This window comes from Hippocampus bargibanti, linkage group LG05 (assembly GCF_051943395.1).
Source record: "Hippocampus bargibanti isolate YZ-2025 linkage group LG05, ASM5194339v1, whole genome shotgun sequence".
Taxonomy (NCBI): domain Eukaryota; kingdom Metazoa; phylum Chordata; class Actinopteri; order Syngnathiformes; family Syngnathidae; genus Hippocampus; species Hippocampus bargibanti.
Window position 1 is genome coordinate 16,939,830 of NC_142738.1, and position 24,150 is coordinate 16,963,979.

General features: G+C 44.3%; 2 protein-coding genes across 2 annotated transcripts in view; both read left to right on the forward strand.

The window, feature by feature from the left end:
• Positions 1-9,054, forward strand: part of LOC148898102 (cyclic nucleotide-gated channel beta-1) — a 32,106-nt gene extending 23,052 nt beyond the window's left edge. Inside the window, exons 28-36 of the mRNA XM_088997000.1 lie at positions 636-758; positions 877-1,018; positions 1,104-1,263; positions 5,182-5,279; positions 5,400-5,483; positions 6,404-6,522; positions 6,612-6,758; positions 7,706-7,904; positions 8,172-9,054. Of these exons, the coding sequence (XP_088853126.1) occupies positions 636-758; positions 877-1,018; positions 1,104-1,263; positions 5,182-5,279; positions 5,400-5,483; positions 6,404-6,522; positions 6,612-6,758; positions 7,706-7,904; positions 8,172-8,378 (1,279 nt within the window). The 3' untranslated portion in view covers positions 8,379-9,054. The remainder of the gene's footprint in view (positions 1-635; positions 759-876; positions 1,019-1,103; positions 1,264-5,181; positions 5,280-5,399; positions 5,484-6,403; positions 6,523-6,611; positions 6,759-7,705; positions 7,905-8,171) is intronic.
• Positions 9,055-11,675: 2,621 nt separating this feature from the next.
• fbxl9 (F-box and leucine rich repeat protein 9) lies at positions 11,676-23,330 on the forward strand. The gene is given in 12 exon segments (XM_088997002.1): positions 11,676-11,984; positions 13,545-13,646; positions 13,768-13,902; positions 15,027-15,206; positions 16,844-16,986; positions 16,988-17,132; positions 17,249-17,465; positions 19,132-19,289; positions 19,383-19,598; positions 20,781-20,993; positions 21,128-21,345; positions 21,457-23,330. Coding segments are annotated over 12 exon segments (1,932 nt in total). The 5' UTR covers positions 11,676-11,930; the 3' UTR covers positions 21,608-23,330.
• The last annotated feature ends 820 nt before the right edge of the window (positions 23,331-24,150 follow it).

A 24,150-nucleotide genomic window follows, 5' to 3' on the forward strand; every position in this document is an offset into this window, starting at 1 on the left:
CTTGATCTTAACGGTTAGTCCAGTTCTTTTCTTAAGCAGTATCAGTCCTCCAGCAATGTTTCATCAGTTGCACATGAGGAAAAAAGTCCCACAGAAAAAATAACTCATCACCATTATAACCCTTGTTATCACATATCGTCACAAAATGTACCGCAATTCAGTAAAATATTAATGAACACTTTTGAAACCACTTGTCTTGCATCTTAAGGATTATACATGAACAAAATACTGTACAGTATAGGAAAATACAGAAAACAGTCTAAATGGTCACAAATTGAATGTCTGCATATACTTGGAAGTTGGTCATATATTTATAAAATTAATAGCTGAGGCTGTTGTATCAATACTCACCACACAAGAAAGTGGGTACACTACACACGTATGCACAGTGTCTTGTGCCATGTATTTTGTTGTCGAATAGCTTTTGATTCGCATACACAAATTAACAAATATAAATGATTGGTAGTACATCATTTATACTTTGCGGACCAATAAAGTGTATAGTGATTGGGAATCAATGCCACCGCAATGATCCAACACAACTCCTTTAATATTTTTCCCCACAACAGTTCTTTTCCCCCCATCTTTGATGCCCTCATAAATATCAATGTGATAGTTTCTGATGATTTTTTTAGGGTGATCCGGACCACTACATATCTTCTCTACTGTCTCCACTGCAACGCCTGCCTCTACTACTGGGGCTCCGCTTACAAAGGACTGGGATCCACCCAGTGGGTGTATGACGGCAAAGGCAACAGGTTGCTGAAACAGACATTAGAATGTCTCTGATTCAGGGATGAAAGAAAAATCCAACACTGTGTACATTAAGATATATTAATGTCTGCAACCCTTCTTGTCAATATCTTCTCGCCACAGTTATATTCGTTGTTACTACTTTGCGGTAAAGACCCTCATCACTATCGGGGGGTTGCCTGATCCTACAACGCTGTTTGAGATTGTATTTCAGCTTATCAACTACTTTGTGGGAGTCTTTGTCTTTTCTATCATGATTGGGCAGGTAGGTTTTAGAAAGAACTAACATAAAATCACAGAGTCGTGACACAGTTATGTAATGTGGGTGTTTTTTTTCTTGTTTTTTTCAGATGCGTGATGTAGTTGGTGCAGCCACAGCTAGTCAGACATACTACCGTACCTGTATGGACAACACCATTAAATATATGTCTTCATATCGCATCCCCAAAGATGTCCAGAACAGAGTCAAGACCTGGTACAATTACACCTGGCAATCACAAGGAATGCTGGGTAAGGAAATGAGACCTTCGAGGAACATAAAGGTTAACAGAGACACAAGTTTAACTTTTCACAAACCTCTGCTGTATGGGCTCCCTGTTCCATCGCCAGCTGTAGCATTACTTGTATTTCATACAGATAGCCACCAGACCCACTCCTGTAGGCTCATGATGAAGTCAAAATATTACAAAGAGCTTTCAGTATGATGTGGTGTAGTTCCACACCGTTACACAACAAAAATGAACATGTCAATAAATGAATATATTTCTGACAGTGGCATTTAAAATGGAACATTATGACATTTGTAAAGGCTGAATGTAAATTATGTTTAAGATAATGGAGGTGTCCGCAATTATACTGCACCATTGATTCGGTAATATCGTAATTATGAGGGTAATATGTAACAAAGATGTCACGTCCGCACGAGGTATGGCAACAGATCTCGTCGGTCAAAAAAGGAGCCGGATCCAAAATATTCGATGGAGACAGGAATAGGTTCAAAAGAGGTTTTACTGAGACGCGCAGGGAACAAACATAACATAACGTACAAAACAGAATAGCGAGGCAACGAATGCCGAGCGGGACCAACCTGCGTACTGTGAAGCGACAAGGGCATGGAATGAGGAAATACATCGGTGAATACCAAGCCTAACCGGGTGACTTTAATAGTCAGAAGGCACAATCAGTGGGGTTGGGATTAGGTGCGCGAGCCGCTTCCAGATCCCGGTTCTTTCGTTCCGTCTGGCCGTTGGACTGAGGGTGGTAGCCAGACGACAAGTTCGCAGACGCCCCTATGGACCTGCAAAAACGTTTCCATACCTTGGACACGAACTGCGGTCCCCGGTCCGACACGATGTCCGCCGGAATGCCGTGGAGACGGACGACATGGTTAACCAGGAGTTGGACCGTCTCAAAAACCTGGTTAATGGAATGAAGTGGGCCGACTTAGAGAAGCGGTCCACCACAGTGAGGACGACCGTCTTGCCACGGGAAGGGGGAAGGCCTGTGACAAAATCCAGGGAAATGTGGGACCAAGGTCGGGAGGGGACTAGCAGTGGCTGGAGAAGTCCTGCTGGGGGCTGACGGGAGACCTTCCCACAGGCACAGGCCGGGCAGGCCTTCACGTAGTTCGCGACGTCCTTCCTGAACTCCGGCCACCAGAACCGCTGGGCTATAAGGTGGATCGTCCTGTTGACTCCAGGGTGACAGGCGACCCTGGAGGCGTATCCCCAGTGCAGCACCTCAGCGCGCAGTGCGGGGGGGACGAATAGTCGATCCACCGGACAACTCTTGGGAACCTGGTTACCACCTTGGGCCTCCTGAACCTTCTTCTCTACCTCCCACCTAAGGGCGCCCAGGATGTGTTGCGCCGGCAGGATGCTGGTGACGACCTCCTCCTTCTCTGCCGGCTCGTGGATGCGTGACAGGGCGTCTGGTTTGGTGTTTTGCGAACCGGGGCAGTCGGTGAGGGTGAAGTTGAAGCGGGTCAGGAACAGTGCCCACCGAGCCTGGCGCGAATTCAGTCTCTTGGCGGACCGCGGGCCGCCAGGTTCTTGTGGTCGGTGAACACCATGAAGCGATGTTTAGCCCCTTCGAGTCAGTGTCTCCACTCCTGCAGGGCCAGGATGACCGCCAGCAGTTCCCGGCTTCACACATCGTAGTTGGCTTCCGCAGGGCTGAGACGGCGGGAGAAAAAGGCGCTTCTGGTCTGCCGGGGAGCGCTGGGATAATACCGCCCCCTCCGATGCGTCTACCTCTACCGCGAACGTGTGGTCCGGGACTGGGGGGTTAGTGAAAGCGCGTCGGAGGCGGTTAAATGCCCCCTCAGCGTCGGGTGTCCACCTAAAGGGAACCTTGGTGGAAGTGAGACTGGTTAGAGGTAGTGCCTTCTGACAATAATGACGTATAAAACGGCGGTAGAAGTTGGCAAACCCCAAAAATCGCTGTTTGCGCGTCTTGGGGGTTGGCCATTCTACCACCGCTTTGGTCTTGGCGGAATCGGCCCGAAGTTGCCCCTGCTCCACGATGAACCCTAGAAAGGACAGAGAATGGACGTGGAAGTCGCACTTCGCCTTCACGTAGAGATGGTTTTGCAAGAGCCGCGCCAGGACCCGTCGGACATGCTGCCGATGTTGTTCTGCGGATTTGGAGTAAATGAGGATGTCTTCCAGATAGACAAAGACAAACACTTGAAGGAAATCCCTGAGCACATCATTGACAAGATTTTGAAATATGGCGGGAGCGTTGGTAAGTCCGAACGGCATCACCAGGTATTCAAAATGCCCCACGGGCGTCTTGAATGCTGTCTTCCATTTGTCCCCCTCTCTGATGCGAACAAGATGGGTGGCGCGACGCAAGTCCAGTTTGGTGAATATGGTGGTAGATTGGAGGGGTGCGAAGGCCGAATCCATGAGGAGGAGCGGGTACTTGATACAGATGGTGATGTCGTTCAGACCCCAGTAATCGACACACGGACGCCAACGTCTTCTTTTCGATAAAAAAGAACCCCACGCCGAGCAGAGAACGCGAGGGTCCCGCCGCAAGGGAGGTGTCAATGTATGTGCGCAGGGCCTCTTGTTCAGGGTGAGAGATGTGATAGGGTCTGGAGTCCGGTAGTGGAGCCCCGGGCTGTAGGTCTATGGCGCAGTCATACGGTCGGTGAGGTGGCAGGGATTGCGCGCGGTCTTTGCTGAACGCCTCCCGCAGATTGTGGTATCATTGCGGCACGCCCTCGATACAAATCTCCTCGGGCGAGCCGCCAAGGGAGAGGTTGTGCTCTGCCGTAGCCGACCGCAGACAGTTAGCATAACAGTGGGGGCTCTAATCCTGTATGGTGGGGACCTCCCAAGAGATGGAAGGGTCATGGGTGCTGAGCCAGGCAAGGCCCAGCACGAGCGGTACGTTGCGGGAGGGCATGAGAAGGAAACTGCGATGCTCGACGTGGTTACCCGACAGCCGGAGTTTGAGAGGTGCGGTGATGCGGATAACCCTGGCTAATAGTCAGCCGTCCAGGTCGAGAATTTCTTTGGGGACCGTTAGCTTCTCAATGCCGCAGCCCAACGAGCAATGGAATATTCGGCGGCTGAGTGCGTACCTTGCGTGCAGTCCAGGAGTAGCCCCTCCGCCTCGCACTCTGTTACCGGGTGGTGGAACACCTGGCGGAGCTCGGCCACAAAGTCCGGGTACGACGCACAGAGTTTGGGTTGGGAGTGCCGGATCGCCAACACCCAGGCTGCAGTGAGCACGCTGGTGATGAACGCAACCTTGGCCTCGTTGCTAGCGTATGCGGAGGGTTTTTGGTCGAACACCAACGAGCACTACATGAGAAATTGGGCTCAGCGCCCGGGCTCACTTTCGTTACGTGCTGGGTGCGGTAAGGGGAGACCGCGATCTCTTGTTCCAGCTGGCTAAAGCTATCCGTCTGATGAATTAATGTGGATATGAACTTGTCTCCATCGGCGGGATCCATGGTGGCCGGTGTATTCTGTCACGTCCGCACGAGTTGTGGCAACAGATCTCGTCGGACAAAAAAACGGAGCTAGATCCAAAATACTCGATGGAGACAGGAATAGGTGCAAAAGAGGCTTTACAGAGTGAGACACGCAGGGAACAAACATAAAGTACAAAACAGAATAGCAAGGCAACGAATGCCGAGCGGGACCAACCTGCGTACTGTGAGGCGACAAGGGCATAGAATGAGGAAATACACTGGCGAATACTGAGCTTAACCGGGTGACTTATAGTCAGATGGCACAATCAGTGGGATTGGGATCAGGTGCGCGAGCCAATCAGGGTGTGACAAGAGAGACAAGAGAGGGTACAGAAAGTGCTTAAGAATGAATGACTCTGTCTTTTTGTTGTCATATTGTCTTTGTGTTGTCATATTTGTTTTTTTGTTCTTTTGACTGACCAACACTGTCCACCATCCAGATGAGCAGGAGTTGCTGACTCAACTGCCAGATAAAATGCGTCTGGACATTGCCATAGATGTCAATTACTCCATTGTCAGCAAGGTCCCCCTTTTTCAGGTAGAAGCCTTTCATTTTTATGATATTGATGTTTGCATGATATGTTGACAATAAAAATAAATACAATAGAACAGACTAACCCCAGTCCCAGTTGAATGTAATTGTTCTTCTTTCTGACAGGGCTGTGATCAACAGATGATCTTTGACATGTTGAAGAGCCTGCGCTCAGTTGTTTACCTGCCTGGGGATTATGTCTGCAAAAAGGTGCGTTTTACAGAGGTTCTCCAAGTCTGAAAAAATAAACAAAACACCCCCCCCCCCCACACACACACATTTTCAAGAAATTGTATATTATTTTGTAATTAGAATATTAACTCATTCATTTCCAGACGATGTGTAAAAATGTGTCCACTCCAATGCCAGGGTTTTTGTCATTTTCATTCAAATTGCAGGACCCACAGCATATTGAGTATTAGGAGTACATAAACATTCAATGCACTATAAGAAACCTTAGACTCTGTTCTTTCATCCGAAAAAAAAAATAGTTAATTCCTAAGTCATATGGGTCTGGAGTTATGTGAGCTTGAAATAGGGGTGGCTGTACAAAAGGCAAATGCTGCTCCATTGTGGAAGTGAAAAACATTGCCAGACGTCTGACAAGCTCTTTATCAGGACCCCTTCGCAAGAAAAACCAAAACCCGAACAAATTCGGGAATGGCGCTCCACGTCATGTTTTTCAATGCCCGAATAAATTCGGGAATGGCGGTGAATGAGTGAATAAACAATTTCAGTGGCCCAGTGGTCATGTGATTAGCGCGTCAAGGTTGTGGGTTCGATCTTGGATCTGACCTTCCTATGTGGAGTTTGAAAGTTCCTGCCCCCCTGTCTGCGTGGATTTTCTCCGGGTACTCCAATTTCCTCCGACATTCCAAAAAACATGCATGGCAGGCTGAACACTCGAAATTGTCTCTCGGTGTGAGTGTGCGCGCAAATGGTTGTTTGTTTCTGTGTGCTCTCTTATTGGCTGGGAACCGGTTCAGTGTTGTTTGGGGGTCCAGTGGGTGAGTGGCTCTTGATGTGAAACATTTGACAACCACTGCACGACATGGCCCTTTGGATTGGCAAGAGGTCAGTCCGGGCTCTAATTGTCACTGAGTACGTCTCATCACTTTCCATTTCTTCAGGGCGAGGTCGGTCGGGAGATGTACATCATCAAGGCAGGGGAGGTGCAGGTGGTTGGAGGACCAGATGGAAAGACCGTTTTTGTCACGCTCAGTGCCGGCTCCGTCTTTGGCGAAATTAGGTAAAAATGTTTGAAATATGCTTGAAAAGAACCTAGTGTCTGTATATTCATTTATTATTGGAATCCTTCTGCTTCATTTTGATTTGCAGTTTGCTCGCAGTGGGCGGGGGCAACAGGCGCACTGCCAACGTCATTGCTCATGGCTTTGCCAATCTCTTCATCCTGGATAAGAAAGACCTAAATGACATTTTGGTTCACTATCCTGAATCCAAGAAACTGCTGCGCAAGAAAGCCAGGTATGCAAAAGATGGCTCTTCTCATGATTCAATGATGGAAAGATATTTTGCCACATATGTCCTTTAAAGGCCAACCGACACCTCCGGACAAGTTGCGTCCATAATTTGTAAAATCACTTCAAATGACTTCTACTGTGGACATTTTACAAACCGCATATAGCTATATTTTATGTTTTAAGACTTGCACTGAATATTCAGGAAGTCTTGTTTTCGAGTTGATGATGATTCCTGAAGTGACATTAGGAACGCCCCTGACCGACAAAGCGATACACAATGCATTTTAGGCACTTTTTTTCATCTGAAAACACTGTGTTGATCGCAATATTAGAAGGAAAACTACATAAATAACGCGATGTTGAATCGTTGTGTGTCGCACCAAGACTACCAATTGCGGTAACACCATAAAGAAAGTGTCATCCAGCAGACAAATCAGCCCATTTCCAACGGAGCTTGTGCACCATCTTGTGCATTTTCTGGGCGCTACATTGGAGTCCAGACAGCTCGAATTGATACTTTATGATTTCCTCTTCAGAACTATTTGAATGATATTCATAAATTGATGAACAAAAAGAAAGTATCTTCTCCGATTCTGAAGTCTCAGAAGCCATTGTTTTGATTCTGGAGCATTTTGTGGAGGAGTATCCTGGCGTGACGTCACGAACAAGGGGTCGGGACTTTCTAAATCTCGCCATTTCCTAGTGCATTTTGTGGCAGTTTTGGGACACTTTAAGTCATTTTTATTGGTGTTTTGCATTTGACAAAAAAATATCAGCCTGCGTGTTTTGGGTATTTTAGATGCACAAAACGTTTTTCTGATGTCAGTTAGGAAACAAAAAAATATGGTGTTGGTTGTCCTTTAAACTTAAAGCAAGTTACAATGGCTACAATAGGGAGTTGGTTCCCATAGAACAGAAAATAGCTTCTTGCATTCATACTTTTCCTCACAGGAAGATGCTCACCAAGGGGAAGAAACCTGAGCCCAAAGAAGAAGCCAAGGAGCCTGCCCAGGTCCAAGCCACCCCTGCCAGGCCCGAGACTCCCAAATTGCTAAGAGCGGCCCTCGAGATGACAGAGAAATCGGCCGGACTCAAAGGAGCCATGGCTCGAGTCAAAGAGAAGACAAGCAAGTCTAGCGTCTCGCTGCAGGTTCAACACATATAATAATATTTTTGTCTCCGCAAACCACGTATCCACTCAAGTAAAGGGGTGATGAAAACTAGTCCGCCAGCCACTGTGGCGCTGTTCGACCATGTGGTTTGGTGTTCTTCCGCCCAAAATTTGTGGTTTGGTTCGTTTGCCGAAAACTAGTTTGTATGCCAACATTACTTTCTCGCAAATTTAATGTTCGTAAGGCGAAAAGTTTGTAAGCTGAGGTATCAGTGTATTTGAGAAACTTTCTTTGCTCTCTTCCAGACATCCATCTCATCTCCACTTCCATCCCTTGTCTCCACGCCCTCAGCCACTCCTGCCAGTTCCACCACGTTTCGCTCCACCTTCGCCTGCTTTAACGACAACTCGGACTTGTCATCGCTCACCATTATGGAGGATGCGCTGCGGATAGATCACAGGCAAGATGACATGAGTGAGGAGGAAAATGATGAGGGTAGGCAGAACGTGTGACAGAAAGAACTGTTGGCCACGTCAATGTAGGTGAAGAAGCAAATAACAAGCCGGTGCATCCAAAGGTCAACTTTGAAGGCTTTATGATTCACAATAGATGGCAACCTGAAGGGGGGAAGATTAAGGGTTTACAGAAGGAACGAAAGTAAAGTGTTTCATATTCTATTTACAATACAGCAGTGATTCGCGACCAGTGTGCTGCGGCACTTTGGTGTGCCATGAAAGCTCTGTTGGTGTGCCGCGGGAATTACCAGATTTCACTTAATCGGTGAAAATATTATTTATGAACAAGAAAAAAAAAATATTTTGTCACTCTATCTATGCCAGCAACTTATAGGGACAGAAAGAACCAATAAACAAGCTTCTATTTGATAGCAAAAACTATGACATTGACATATGTATCATCATTTTTTGAAAATACAGATTTTTGGTGTGCCACGCAATTTTTTTTAACTTAAAATATGTGCCTTAGTTCAATAAAGGTTGGGAATCACCAAAATACAGCATATAGATGTTGTAGTTTGCGCTGGTTTAAATCTGTTTTGACTCCAATTCACTGAGCTGAATCATTGTTTGGTCAGTTCATGAACAAAAGCAAATCTCTTTATACACCCTCCAATATGGAATTTGTTTTTGCTGTTGTTGAAAATTTCTTTTTTTTTTTTTTTTGGGGGGGGGGGGGATTCAAGTTTGCCTTACTTTGATTTTGTGATGATGTCAATAACGTACACAACACATTTTATTTACATAAATAATATTGAAAAGGAAATACCAGTATGTGTACTGTAGTACTGTATATAAACATACTTTTACCATAGAAAACCGGGCTATGAGATAGTCATACTATTGATTTCTTTCATTTGTAAAATGTCTTTATGTGTAAAATAAAGTATTTGTTTTTTTTAGATGTCTGATATCAACTTGTTTGTGGATAACATCATGTAAAAATGTATTCTATTGGTGGTTTTATAATTAAGACAACCACAAATAAGTTGAAAAATTAATTTAGTGGATTGTTTCTCATTGGGGTGTGTGTTTGTGTGCATGCAAATTTGAGATTTGTCGGTTCCATGAAACATCATCGTATTATTCATATGTTGTGTATGTATCATAATGATGTGTCTAAATTGTCCTTCTACTGTCATTCCAACAATTGACATGTGAATTAAAATGCAAGCAACACTTGTTTTAATTTACTTCTCTTTTTAAATATCTATTTAGTTAATTCACATTTTTTGGAAGCAATTTATTGGTGTTAATTAGGCCAGGTTGTGGCACGTTTTCCATTTGCTTTGTGTGATTGGGGTGTCAGCAGAAATTACAGGTATTGGGAGAAGTACACTTTCTAGTGACGACATTGTGTACATTAGTTTGACTGTGTTTCTCGATGAGCATAATCCCCCCCCCCCCCTAAAGGCATCAAAGTACATCTCCAGAATCACCTCACCACATTGAGGTAAAGTTTACTCAAATGAACAATTTCGACTTTTAGCATCAGAAGAAGTAGACTGACGACCACACTGCAGAAATGTCACTTGGTTGTAAAATATCTTCTTTTCGGCTTTTCCCTTCAATGGGTCGCCACAGCGAATCAGTGTCCTCCACCTTCAGAGGTTTGATTTGCATGTTTGTTTTGGCCAAGCTTTTACGTCGGATGCCCTTCCTGACACAACCCTCTGTATTTATCCGGGCTTGGGACTGGCACAAGAAGAGGCTACAGAACAAGCAACTCTATGAACTTACTGTCATCATACTGTATTGAATTATATTTCATGACTACAACACAAAAGATAAATATTAAAAACCTGATGAGAACCAATATTGTGGGATTTTTTAAACATCGAAGACAGATGAAAAAAGAAACCACAGCAATTAAATACAGACACATATTCTCTAAAGTTGATTTCCAAATAAAATTTGAACATTTGATTTGCGTTTTTTTTTGATAACGATAGAAATAGGTTATGGCAGTGGCGGTCCATGCAGTTCACACCTAGGCCTTCAGTGAAGTCCTACTTAGTCCGACTTGAACAAATATCCCTCGTAATACCATAATTTATGACACAACGGCTGGAGATAGCATTTACAAAAGCACACGCACGAAGTACTGGGCGTGGCATCACCTTAATCGTCTACAACACAGGCTATTTTCCGTAGCAATTACACATCAATAAATCTGCATCAACAATTAGTACTTGTCACTATACGTGATACTGCAAACACTTAAAAATAAAAGGAAATTTAAAATCATTTGTCCACAAAGTTTTATTAAGTCCACCAAGAATATGCAATCTTTAACAAGATTTTACGCTAAATTACAAAATGTCAGTTTAATATAAGAAAAACAACAAGACGTTCACAAAACGAACTATTTGTTGAAAATAAAAGTAAACAAATCTTTTTCATTTGTTCTTGAGAATAGGCCTACCTACATGCGACAGCGAGTTGTGCTCTCCTTCAGCCATTGTGGGTTAAAAAAGCGAGTAGATATACTTGTTTTTTCTGCTAAAGTTTTCGGGTCTGATCTGTTGTAGCTTGGTTGATTTGCATAGCGCTGCCTCCGCTGAGGGCTGAGGTAAAGTGAGTATCCAATCACAGGACGCGTACATGTCATGTTCAACGCGAGGCCCTCTAGCTGGCCTTACTGTGCCAACTCGTGATCTGATTGGCTATCGCAACTATATATCAACTACATGTGCCCGTTCATGTACAGCACACAGACCCCCTCACTGTTGATTCTGAAGGCGTCGGTCAGATTTCATACTGCCTGGTGACACAAGCTAGCTGAATTCTGATTGGATTAAAAACTCTGACCTAAAACTACAACACTGAAAGGAGCATAACCAAATGGATATACGTAATATAACATCAAGAAAACAGTATGTAGAATAATTATATATATATTTAGAAAAAAAACTGTTTTAATGTAATTGACTTTTTTTTATAATTATGATAATTATGTCTGATTATGTTAGGCCAGCAGAGAAGGCCTTGCTGGCTCTGACGGCCCACCACTGGGTTATGGTACAACGTGTTATGGTCATAAATGTTTATTTAAAAACCTTATTTTTAATTCTAAAATCCAACTTATTTATCTTTTTTTCTCTCAGGTTTTTTTAAATTCAAATGGCATGCAAACAAACAAAGTAAAAGAAACAAACAAACAGCACTGCAAACAAAACATAACAAAAGCAAACAAAACCACTGGTTTTGAATAGCTCGTGGAATTTATTTATTATCACTGGGACAGTATTATTTACGTAGTGACGTCACCGCTTCCCCTCCACTGATCTGACTGACACAATGACGAGCTGGAATTAGCGTCAACTGCGCGAAACAGCCAGTAACTTCTTTTTATTTTAACTTGGCATTTCAAACCTTTACATTGCCGTGATTAATTTTCGTGTCAACAAGCGTTCTTGTCAGGAGCCAAACGCGATCGTTGCGGCTAGTTAGCTTGTAAGCAGTTTGGTTAGCTCCGCCGTGATGCGTTATTGACCTTTTCCCCAGCGCTTCCGTTTTCTTGACGTCTGACTGAGAGTAAACTACGAGATGGAAGGCTCCAATGAGGAGGACACGCTGGAAGCCCCCGAGTTACCTCTGGAGGTCAGATATCTTCATTTAACTTTGCATTGGAGTTCGAAGACCGAAATTCATCTGTCCAGATTTCTTCTTCTTCTTCTGTCGGCTTTTTACTTCAGGAGTCGCCGCAGCGAATTAGTGTCATCCGTCTATTTTTTTGTAAACTATGGAGTCTGAAAAGAATTAGTCAGAAACGACGTCATTGTAACCTGTATATTTGTGGCGTCACACGTGTGTATGATTTTGAAGTGCGCCTTTCAACCCTTTCATGTCTTTCAATTCCTTGATCTCCTTGATGTGCGACTCACCCTGACGCTTAGCACACGCTTGAAAATGGTATAAAAGCAGCTGTCGCGGGACAGAGAGATTGGGCGAACCACGGGGCAGAATCATCTCAGACTCATCTCGGACTCAGACTCAAAGCGACTTGCTCGACTCCACGCCACAATCAAGCTCTGTCACCTGCCGGGGAGATCTGACAATGAACCTACTTACAAAAACTCTTTATTGGCGAGCTAGCCAGGAGCATTTTTTTCCGTCCTCCTCAGCCCAATCAACTCTCCAAATGGAAAGAACCAGATTTCCCAGCCGCCTGTGATCCCGGCATCTTCACAGCAAGACCCCTTGAGCCGAGCTCCCGATGGGCCGCCACCACCCGTGGGCGCCCTGACCCCACCATGAAACCTGCCGCACCCTGATGGCCAACATCGTCCCATTCGCCTGGCGACCCTGCAACTAGCTGCATCGTATATGTCCACGATCGGACATCGTCGGACATCGCTTATGTCCACGATCGGACATCGCTTATGTCCACGATCGGACATCGTAAATGTCCACGATCGGACATCGTCGGACATCGCTTATGTCCACGATCGGACTTTTAAAAATTCCGACAGGACGATAAACGCCACACTCCGAGGTCAGCACAAGATAAACCCTGGCATATGTAGTTAGTAGTTAGGTAACAAAACTTAAATCTTATAAATATTCAGATTTTAACGTTCTTAATAGTTTATTCTCATAAATTAGAGTTCGATTCTTGAACATTTTATATATTCTGCATTTTATAATTTTACGCCTAAATTCTACTTTTTTTGCAATATCCTGTATTTATGTTTCCCTTTTTTCAATGATCCTAGTACCTTTTTAGTCTTTTGAAAATTACATTGTACATTGTAGTTGCCATGAGGAGCTAATGTGAAGCTAGAGCTAATAATTAAATGTTTTAATGTGGAAAGTGGAGTCAATCCAACATCACTTGTAATGTGTGCAATTGAGCATTTTGTGAACTGGAGAAGAGTTTAACACAACTAACTTAATACACCAAAACTGATTAAAAAGAAATTATGTTTATTTGTTTTGAATCACGGCTTCACAAGCCATATACTGTAGAAGGTGTCGTGTCGGGATAAAAAAAATATCCCACAAAATGATGACATTCAGGTGTCCCGAATTGATTCTTGTAGAATAACTTCCTGATGACTTTTTTCCGACTATGGCTCTCATAATCCAGATAACAATAATTGATTCTGCTTGTATCATCATTTGATATTACCAATGTAATGTCATTGTCTTTCTTTCTAGGTTGTAGTCTACATCCTCAGTTTCCTTCAGGCTTCAGACAGAAAGGAAGCATCACTGGTCTGCCACAGTTGGTACATTGCCAGCCAGGACTTGTGTTTTCAGGTCATTTTTGCCACATCACTTTACAGCAATGTCCACTAATCTATGGTAACAATTGATTTGTCCAGTGGAGGACATGCACCTGCAAAGCAAACCTTTTGTTTTTCTTTCTTTTTGCCTGTAGAAAAATGTCATATTTTGCTTTCCGGCTTCAGCTACATCTTTAGAGCTGGTCAGGAGTCTGGGACGAAGGTCTCGCTGCAGCTTGATCATCAGACAGCTGGATGGCTTCAGTTTGTCCAGATCTCTGCTACTGGAGGTCAGATGGGTGGGGGTTGGCAGGGGGGTGATTTTCATTAGAATACCTCCATCCATCCATTTTCTGTTCCACTTATTCCTCATTAGGGGCGCAGGGGGTGCTGGAGCTTATCCCAGTCATTTTCGCGCACTAGGCAGGGGACGCCCTGAATTGGTTGCCAGCCAATCGCAGGGCACACAAAGACAAACAATAGTCACTTTCACAATCACACAATCAGCCTGGCATGCATGTTTTTGGAATGTGGGAGGAAACCGGAGGACCCGGAGAAAACCAACGCAGGCCCAGCAAACTCCCCACAGGGAGGCTGGAGCGGGACGCGAACCGGCGACCTCTGCACTGTGAAGCCAGCGTGCTAACCACTCGACTACCGGGCCACCTTCATCAGAAAACCTGAAATATAAAATTATTCAAGTCCTAAATAGAACTCTACCTTCCTATATAATAAAAGCTTTATTTCTGTACATTCCTTTTGATATTGTGTATCATGTTTTCATTGTTGTGTTGTTTTTCTTCACCTTAACACCTAAAAATGGGTTGTTTAGTTTTAGGGAGGTGAAACAGACTAATCATTTTTTTTGCGAAAAATAAATTGGACAAACGAGCAAATTGTGTTTAGCGTGCCTTTGGGCAACAAATTCCAATTGTAAGTTAAAGCACCACTCTATGCCTTACCTAACAGGAAAAATCAATCATGGATTTTGTCAGAACTTCACTGACCATAGTTGAAAGATGTTAATGTTGCTGTCTTTATCGGAGTTTTCAAGGTCATTAACATTAACTACATGCCGCCTGTATTAACATGCATGAACCTACAATCCATCGACTAATCAACTAATCATGTTTTGGGGTTGATCCCAGAATTCCAACTTAATACACATGTTTGACATTTTGGACTGTTTTATGCTTTCAGTTTAATGTAAAAACCTGCATGTTCCCAGTGTATAAAGCAAGGTTAACAGATGAATGTTGGATAACGCATGATCAGGAAAAACCTGATTCAAACCCTGACCTCAACCCTACCAAACACAGATAGTTACTGTACTTTTCTGTGGAAACGTCACTTTCCCTATGTGTCCCAGTGTGACTTCAGTCTGTCACGTATCCCCTTGCCTTTGTGCCATCAGGTGGGCCTAAGTGTCGGCTCCAAGCTGGACAGTTTAGCGCTGCCTGGCAGCAGTGTCACTGAAGCCTCCTTGTTGGCTCTCCTCCCTCGCCTCACTTCCCTCCGCAGGCTCGACCTAAGAGGCCTGGACAGCCTCTTCATGTCTGGAGCCTTCCTCTCCAGGAAGGAACACAGACTGCAGGTAATAAATTCAACATCACTCAGAGACATTCTCTTAGAAATGAATTTTCCATCTTGTATTTCGTCTTTATATTGAATACAGAACAGAAATGTGCCTATCAATTTCAGTCTTGAAACTGTAAATACTTTCAGGTTTCTGTAGACTTCCTTGAAGGTTCACTGATGACATGGACTTACTCCACAGTTTTATTCACAATCTACGATACATTATTGACATTCTTTGGTCTGTAGTTGATGTAAAATTTTTGATTGAAAACAAGATTTGGAGTAAGCAAATGAGTGATGAGGAAAATTGTCCGACTATGTGTCCTGGTTAACTCATTCACTGCTAGACATGCAAAAATGTGTCCACTCCAGTGCCAGGGCTTTTGTCATTGTCACCGGAATTCCAGGACACACAGAATATTGAGTTTTAGGACTACATAAACATTCACGGGAGTGTAAGAAACCTTAGACTCTCTTCTTTCATCAGAAAAAAAATGTTAATTCCTAAATTTCATGGGTCTGGAGTTATGTGAGCTTGAAATGAGGACGGCTGTCCAAAATACAATGAAATACAGTGACACCTCAGCTCACGAACTTAATTGGTTCCCAGAAAGTGTGTGTAAGCCGAAAAGTTCGTCTACCGAACATTTATTTCCCATAAGAAACCATTAAAAATTAGAATAATCCGTTCCCAGGTCCCCATAAAACATAATTTTCTACTAAATAATCCTTAAAACTACACACAATATACCTTATGTTATGTATAATAAATGTGCTATTGTGTTGTAATAAAAAAATAAACTGTCCTGTAGAAGTGAAGTTGCCGTGCTTTCTCGGCGATAATACCCTCACGCACACTGCCCCCTTCTAGTTGCTTTTCATTAATCCAAATCAACAGAAGTTTTTCGACCTCTTCTATTGCCTGAGACCATTGATTAGACAACACAAAAACACCCTTAGCCACACGTAGCAATGGTCGACTTGGCGTACTGGTACTGGGACGCTAAATCACATAAACGCACACCTTGTTTGTGTTTTTCGATAATCCCCTACTTCTCCTCGACCATAATTTTCTTTTGTGTCCTCTTCGGCTGAACACAAGCCTGTGGTGGGGTCTTTTTCGGTCTCATAATCGCAAAAGTATTCCACTCGATAACAAACCATGTCTGCACTCAAACAGAGGGGCTGTGAAAAACTAGTCCGCCAGCCACTGTGGCCCTGTTCGACCGTGTGGTTTGGTTCGTCCGCCGAAAACTAGTTCGCAATCCAAGACTATATGCTCGCGAATTTAATGTTAGTAAGGCGAACATTTCGTGAGCTCAAGCGTTCGTAAACTGAGGTATCACTATACATACATATTGGTTTATATAGCGCTTTAACAACAGCTGAAGTTGCAACAAAGCGCTAATGTGGAAAAATGGGAAATGCTGCCCCCTTGTGGAAGGGAAAAACATTGCCATAGGCCATGGCCAGCGCTTTATCTGGACCCAAACAAGAAAAACCAAAACCCGAACAAATTTGCTAATGGCGCTCTAAGTCATATTTTCTGTTCCCAAGTACATTTGTGAATGGCAGTGAATGAGTTAAGTGAGTTGGCATTCCACCATTTTGTTTTCCTTTTCAAACTCCCCAATGTTTTCCGCTGTGGTCCAGGTCAAGTCGGCTCTCTCTGGCCTTGAGGAACTGGACCTGTCTGACCTGCGCTACCTCTCCGACCTCACCTTCAACCACCTGACGGGCTGCACACCTCGCCTCCGCCGCCTCGCACTGGCTGGCTGCCACATCGCTTTTGAGTTTCCCAGTGGGAATTGTGAAGGTTTCCTCTGCGCTACTCTCACTGAGGAACCTGCGGCAGTTGCTCACCGAGCAGAGTGCCACCCTTGTTGCTCTGGACCTCAGCAGAACCTCCATCACTCCTGAATCCCTTCGCACTATTGCCCAGGTGAGGAAACGTTGCTTCTCCGCATCGAAGATTCCGCAATCTATCCACGAATCAAGTACAACGTCACTTGAGCGCAATAGTTGTCCCGCCCGTGTGTTATACGACGTGTGCTACAGGTTCCAGGTTTGTCCTTGGAGGAGCTGTGTCTGCAAAGTTGCAAGGAGCTGACGGACTACGCGGTGGAGGTTCTGGTGAAGCACCAGCTGAGACTCCGGAAACTGGACATCAGCGGCTGCACTGAGCTGACCAGCAGGGCCGTGGTGGCCGTAGCGCGAGGCCTGAGCTCCCTTACGGACCTCTCCTTGTCCCGTGATTGGAAGATCACCGAAACAGGTTCGTTAGAGGAGGCCAGCACCGGTTTCATTTGTAAGACACAATTGTTTGTATAACGGATGTGAAAACTCTTGATTTTGTAAGAGTTTGCTGTATTTTGAATATTTTTTTTTCTTCCTCTCCAAAGTGTGCACCTTATACGCCAGTGCGCCTTATATGTGGAGCAATATTGAGCCACAACAGGTCTCGCAACGACTGTCAGCAGCATCTAATTCAATTTAACCCTGTAGAAGAAGTAGTACGTAACCCCAGCCTCTACTGTGGCGCTTTATAATGTGGTGTGCCTTATATATGGAACAATTTTATATACAGTCATGCCTCAGCTTACGAACTTAATTGGTTCCCAGAAAGTGTGTAAGGCGAAAAGTTCGTCTGCCAAACATTTATTGAGAATAATCCGTTCCCATAAAACATAATTTACTACTAAATAAGCCTGAAAACTACCCAAAATATTGCTTATTTTATGTATAATAAATGTGCTATTGTATTGTAATTAAAGAAATAAAATGTACTGTATAATCGTCATTTTATTTACCTTTGTGAGGGTCGTTGATGTAGTTGCCTCTTGATGGTATCCGAGTGAAGTTGCCGTGCTTTCAAACCACGTCTGCACTCAAAGGGGGTGTGGAAAACTAGTCCGCCAGCCACCGTGCCGCTGTTCGCCCGTGTGGTTTGGTGTTCATCCGCCGAAAACTAATCCGCCAGCCACCGTGGTGCTGTGTGGTTTGGTTCGTTTGCCGAAAACTAGTTTGTTTGCCAAGATTATATTCTCGCGAATTTAATGTTCGCAAGGCGAAAAGTTTGTGAGCTAAAGCATTTGTAAGCTGTAAGTATCACTGTATTCATGTATTTTTAAAACATTTTTCATACATTGAAGGTGCGCCTGCTACTCCAGTGCGCCTTACATATGGAAAATGTTTGAAAATACACCATTCATGGGGGTGCACCTTATACTCCGGTGCGCCATATACACCGGAAAATACGGTATATTTAAACAGCATCCAGGAAAAGTATATCTGGCATAAAAGCCAAACAGTAACCACAGTAAAGTGTGTAAACAGTACCTCAGTGTGGTAATTCCATCTTTGCATTTTCCTCGGAGCACGTTGACTTTTTAACATAATAAATAATAATAATAATACATTTTAAGCATCTTTCAAAGCTCTCAAGGACACTTTAAAGTCACAGATAAGCATAGGTACTCTAATAAATAAAATACAATCACAAATAGAATACAATAAATAAAATACAATTCTAAATACGTAGAAACAAGAGAGAGAGCTACACAGAAAATGCAATTTTAAATAGGTTGGTTTTGAGATGGGATTTGAAGGTGGGAAGAGAATCGATGTTACGAATGTTGGGAGGAAGTGAGTTTGGGGGCAGAGCAGCTGAAAGCTCTGTCCCCCACCGTGCTGAGACGGGCAGGTGGAGGTAGCACACAGAGGTGGAGGGAGGAAGAGGATCTGAGGAAACGAGAGGTAATAGAAATTTGAAGAAGTTATGATAGGTATGGAGGGGCAAGGTTATGGATAGCTTTAAAAGTGTAAAGAAGAATTTTCAAATGGATTCTATATTTAACCGGGAGCCAGTGGAGCTCTTGGAGGACGTGGTGAAAGGATGAGGTTCTGGTGAAGTAAAGTGATGGTAGTCATGTGGTATGCAGGCTTAGCCAATCTGGTGTCAGTCCCATCCCTACGGAGTCTGGATCTATCCGAGTGTCTTCACGTCGGCGGGTCTGAGATGGCGAAAGGTTTGTTGCGACATCACGCTGAACGAGCGAAGCTGGAGAAACTCAATCTCCGGAGCTGTACTTACGTACGGGTCAGTCCTGTCCGGCGTCCGTTGTGGTTTTAATGAGGACGCAGGTAAGAAAGTAGACAGACGATATAACAGTCTCCCTTTGGCTCGCCACAGGATGAGGCCGTATTCTCCCTTACGCAGGTTCTAGGGGGCAGTCTACGTGAACTGGACCTGTCCTCTTGCGTCAATGTGACCGACCTGTCGGTGCGCGCCATTGCCACCTACCTGCAGGGCCTGGTGGTCTTGAGACTAGGCTGGTGTCAAGAGGTGACGGATTGGGGTCTTCTGGGGATGGTGGAGACGAACACATGCATGTTGGACGAGGAGAAGGTGAGGGCTGCAGTTGCTGTTTGTTTCCGACTGCTTTATTTCCTGTATATGATAGCTGTCTATGTTAAGCGCTTTGTTGCAGCTTCATCTGTTATTAAAGCGCTATATAAATCAATATGTATTGTATATTGTATTGTATCAAAAGTGAAAAGTTGATGTGATGTTGGAAAAAATCATTGGCACCGCACTACCCACTCTCGAGGACTTGCACACTGCAAGAATCCAAACAAGGGCGCGGAAAATCCTACTGGACCCTCCGCACCCTGCCCACCACCTTTTCCAGCTACTCCCCTCAGGCAGGCGCTACCGATCCATGTGCACCAAATCCAGCAGACATTGAAACAGCTTCTTCCCCCAAGCCATTAACTCTACCCAAATAGCGTTCTTGAGCGTATACTGCTTCAATTTTTCTTCTGATGATAGTAGTGCAACATGTTCTACCGGAGACAAATTCCTTGTGTGTTCTACATACTTGGCAATAAAGATGATTCTGATTCTGGTAACATACGAAAGACTGATTGGTTTGTTATAGTCAAGCGGCTTCATTCATGCCACGCCTCACAGTTCACCTGCCTTTATTTTACAGTGAGCAAAAGTTATAAGACAAATACTTTTAGGCTATTATACATCTAATATTGTTTATTGTGGCAAAAGATAAATTCAATGCTTGTTTGTGATAAAATTACTGTACTTTGAGGAGCACCTTGAAAAAGAATCCTGTTTCCAATTGGATTGTTAAGGGGGACGTCAAATAAATCTCCGTTTGGTTATTTGCCATCATGATTCAGCCTGACCTTCCTATGTGGGGTTTGCATGTTCTCGCCATAACCGCATGGGTTTTCTCCGGGTAGTCCGGTTGCCTCCTCCATTCCATGCATTCAAGATTAATGGAACATTCTAAAATGATCCCAAGGTGTGAGTGTGAGAGCAGATGGTTGTCTGTCTATGTGTGCCCTGCGATTGGCGGGTAATTAAATAAGGGTGTCCCCCGCCTCCTGCCCAAAGACAGCTGGGATGGGCTCCAGCATGCCCGCGTGAGGGAGCATAAGCACATTTGAAAATGGATGAACTGATTATTTGGAGCCCTAATTGGAGGTGGGGTAGAAGGCCAATTATTTAAATTCAGCCCCACTGTTACACAACAGTATCAGACTTGTCATACGTCCTTCCTCTCCTGGACAGGAAGACAAGGGCCCCAGGTTCACATGCACTTTCGGCAACATGGGCTTCTTCAAGCCTCCGCGTTTGCCCTTCGAGGAGCGACCCAAGCTGGTGACTCCGGATGACTTGAAGCAGTTCAAACATCAAGCGGGGGCGTCGCTGTTAGCGCTCCGCAGGCTGCGTGAGCTCAACTTATCCGCCTGCTGCAAGCTCACCGACAACAGCATCACACAGGTCTTGTAGAGTCCTTGCTCTTGCACCTGAAAAGAAAAATCATAAGACTGATCGGCACTCAAATGTGTGACTAAAATTTGAAAGAGAGCCTGCACTCAAAAGATAAAGTCATTGCTAGCGTCTCCCCTCCGTAGGTGATTTGTTTCACAGACCTCCAGAGCCTCTCTTTATCCTCACTGCCCGACATCACCGACGCCAGTTTGTTGGCTGTGGCCCGCCACTGCCGGGCTCTCACCACCCTGGAGCTCAGCCACTGTGCGCACATCAGCGACCGCGGGGTAGCGCAGGCAGCGCCGTTCCTCCGCAGGTTACAGCATCTCTACCTCTCGGCTTGCAATCGCATTACAGATCAGTAAGTCGTTGCTCTCCCCGATTATTGGTTTCTTCAAAATCCCACATCACCTGATATTTGTTGCACATACTTTTGGTATCATCCTGTTTGACTTGTTTGTTTGATTTGCAGATCTTTGCTCTTGCTGGCTCAGCACTGTAAGCGACTAAAAACACTTGACGTGTCCAAGTGCAACAAGATCTCAAGAAGCACCGTTGACCACCTTCAATCACAGCTTCCCATTTTGGAAAATGTCCACTACGGGACTGACTTTTCACTCTGACTAAATGTTCTTTGAGACTTTTCATCAGGCAAATGTGCTGACCAAAACTGGGAAGAAATGTCAAGGTTCATAACATTGTCCACAAATGAACAATTCAGAGGTTTCAAACTTAAAACACAAGTTTCCTCACCCAAACGGTGGTTCTTTTTTCAACTTGAGTCTTGTTGTCGCATTTAGAATTTATATCATGCTATTCCCAACTGGGAAGAAAATATTTAAGCCTCTGGCAAAAAGCTCTCTAAATTAAATTCAAATGGACAGCACTCAGCACTATACCAGTGGCACATTTTTTCAGCCAGTCAGCGACAGAAAGCAATGCTCCCGGTTATTCATGAAGCTTCATTTGACCATCATTAGTTTTCATGAAAGTGTGGAAGAAATCTGTATCGTATCGTTTTTTTTTTTTTTTTTTTTAGTTGTCACATGATAGTTTTCGGAATGCATTTCAAGTCCATTGAAACCCAAAATATTGTCTGTGTAAATGGCGTGGCGGAATTGCCGCATCACGACTGAAAATGTAGAATGAGCATTTAAGGGACAACAGACGTCACATTTTTCCCAAGTGACATCAGAAAAACGTTTTATAGCATCTAAAATACCCAAAACACGCAGTATATTTTTATTCAAATGCAAAACACCAAGAAAAATGACTTAGTGTCCAAAATCTGTAAAAAATTGAGCTGCGAATTGGGCATTTCCAGAAAGTCCCGCCCCCGGTTCGTGACATCACGCCAAGACGTCTTGCATTGCTGGAGAATCAAAACAATGGCTTCAGATTTGGAGAATATGCTTTCTTGTTACACATCCAGTTATGAATATGATTCAAATAGTTCTGAAGAGGAAAGCATACATGTTTGCAATCGATTAAAGAATTTATTCCGTGTCATTTTGAGGCATCTGGACTGCAATGTTGCGTCCCAGAAAAGAGGCAGAAAATGGCGATATCTTGTAGACATGACAGTTTATTGCGTTTCCACAGGCTGATAAATTCCTTATATGGAGCTTGGACGCCCTCGTCTGGCGCAACACGAGGTTTTCAGACCAAACAAGCATTGATGTGATGGAAGGACTGCTACAATGTGTCCTTTTTTCGGTCAGGGGCGTTCCTTCAGTGACGTCACGTACGGACTCGTCACCAACTCAAAAACAAGACTTCCGGAATATTCAGCACAAGTCTTAAAACGTAAAATATAGCTATATGGGGTGGAATCTTTGTAAAATACGCTCAGTAGAAGTAATTTGAAGCCATTTTATAAATTATGGACACAACTTGTCCAGAGATTTCGGTTGTCCTTTAAGGTGCCACTGAAATTAAGCCAAATGAATTAAATGAGTGCACGTCCACGAGTAAAAACAGCTCAAGAGGGCTTCTTCTTTTCCTTTCGGCTTTTCCCTTCAGGCGTCGCCACAGCGAATCAATGTCCTCCATCTATCCCGGTTTTGTGCATCCTCTTCTCTCACACCAGCTACCTTCATGTCCTCTTTGACCACATCCATAAACCTCCACTTCGGTCTTCCTCTCGGTCTCCTGCCTGGCAGTTCAAGGCTCAGCATCCTTCTCCCGATATAGTCACTCTCTCTCCTCTGGACATGTCCAAACCATCTCAGTCTGGCCTCTCTGACTTTCTCTCCAAAGCCTCTAATATGAATTGTCCCTCTAATGTACTCATTCCTGATCCTATCCAACCTTGTCACTCGCAAAGAAAACCTCAACATCTTCAGCTGTGCTACCCCCAGCTCTACTTCCTGTCTTTTCTTCAGTGGCACTGTCTCCAGTCCAAAAATCATGGCTGGTCTCACCACTGTTTTATACACTTTTCCTTTCATCCTAGCTGAAACCCTTCTATCACACATCACACCTGACATTTTTCTCCAGCCGCTCCAGCCTGCCTGGACACGCTTCTTCACCTCTTTTCCACACTCTCCATTGCTCTGGAAAGTTGACCCCAAGTACTTAAAATCCTCCACCTTCTTTATCTCTTCTCCCTGTAGCATCACTCTTGCACTTGGATCCCTCTCATTCACACACATATATTCCGTCTTGCTGCGACTGATCTTCATTCCTCTCCTTTCCAGGGCATATCTCCACATCTCTAGTTTCTCCGCCACCTGTCCCCTGTTTTCGCTACAGATCACAATGTCATCTGCAAACATCATGGTCCAAGGAGATTCTTGTCTAACATCGTCTGTCAGCCTGTCCATCACCATAGCAAACAAGAAGGGGCTCAGAGCTGACCCCTCGTGGAGTCCCACCTCCACCTTGAATTCCTCAGTCATACCGACAGCGCACCTCACAACTGTCTTACAGTCATGATACATGTCTTGCACCGCTCTGACATACTTTTCCGTCACTCCAGACTTCCTTAGGCAATGCCTCAGCTCTTCTCTGGGCACCCTGTCATACGCTTTCTCCAGATCTACAAATACACAATGCAATTCCTTCTGACCTTCTCTGTACTTCTCTATCAGCATTCTTAAAGCAAACATTGCATCTGTGGTACTCTTTTTTTTCTTTTCTTTTCTTTTTTGGTATGAAGCCATAC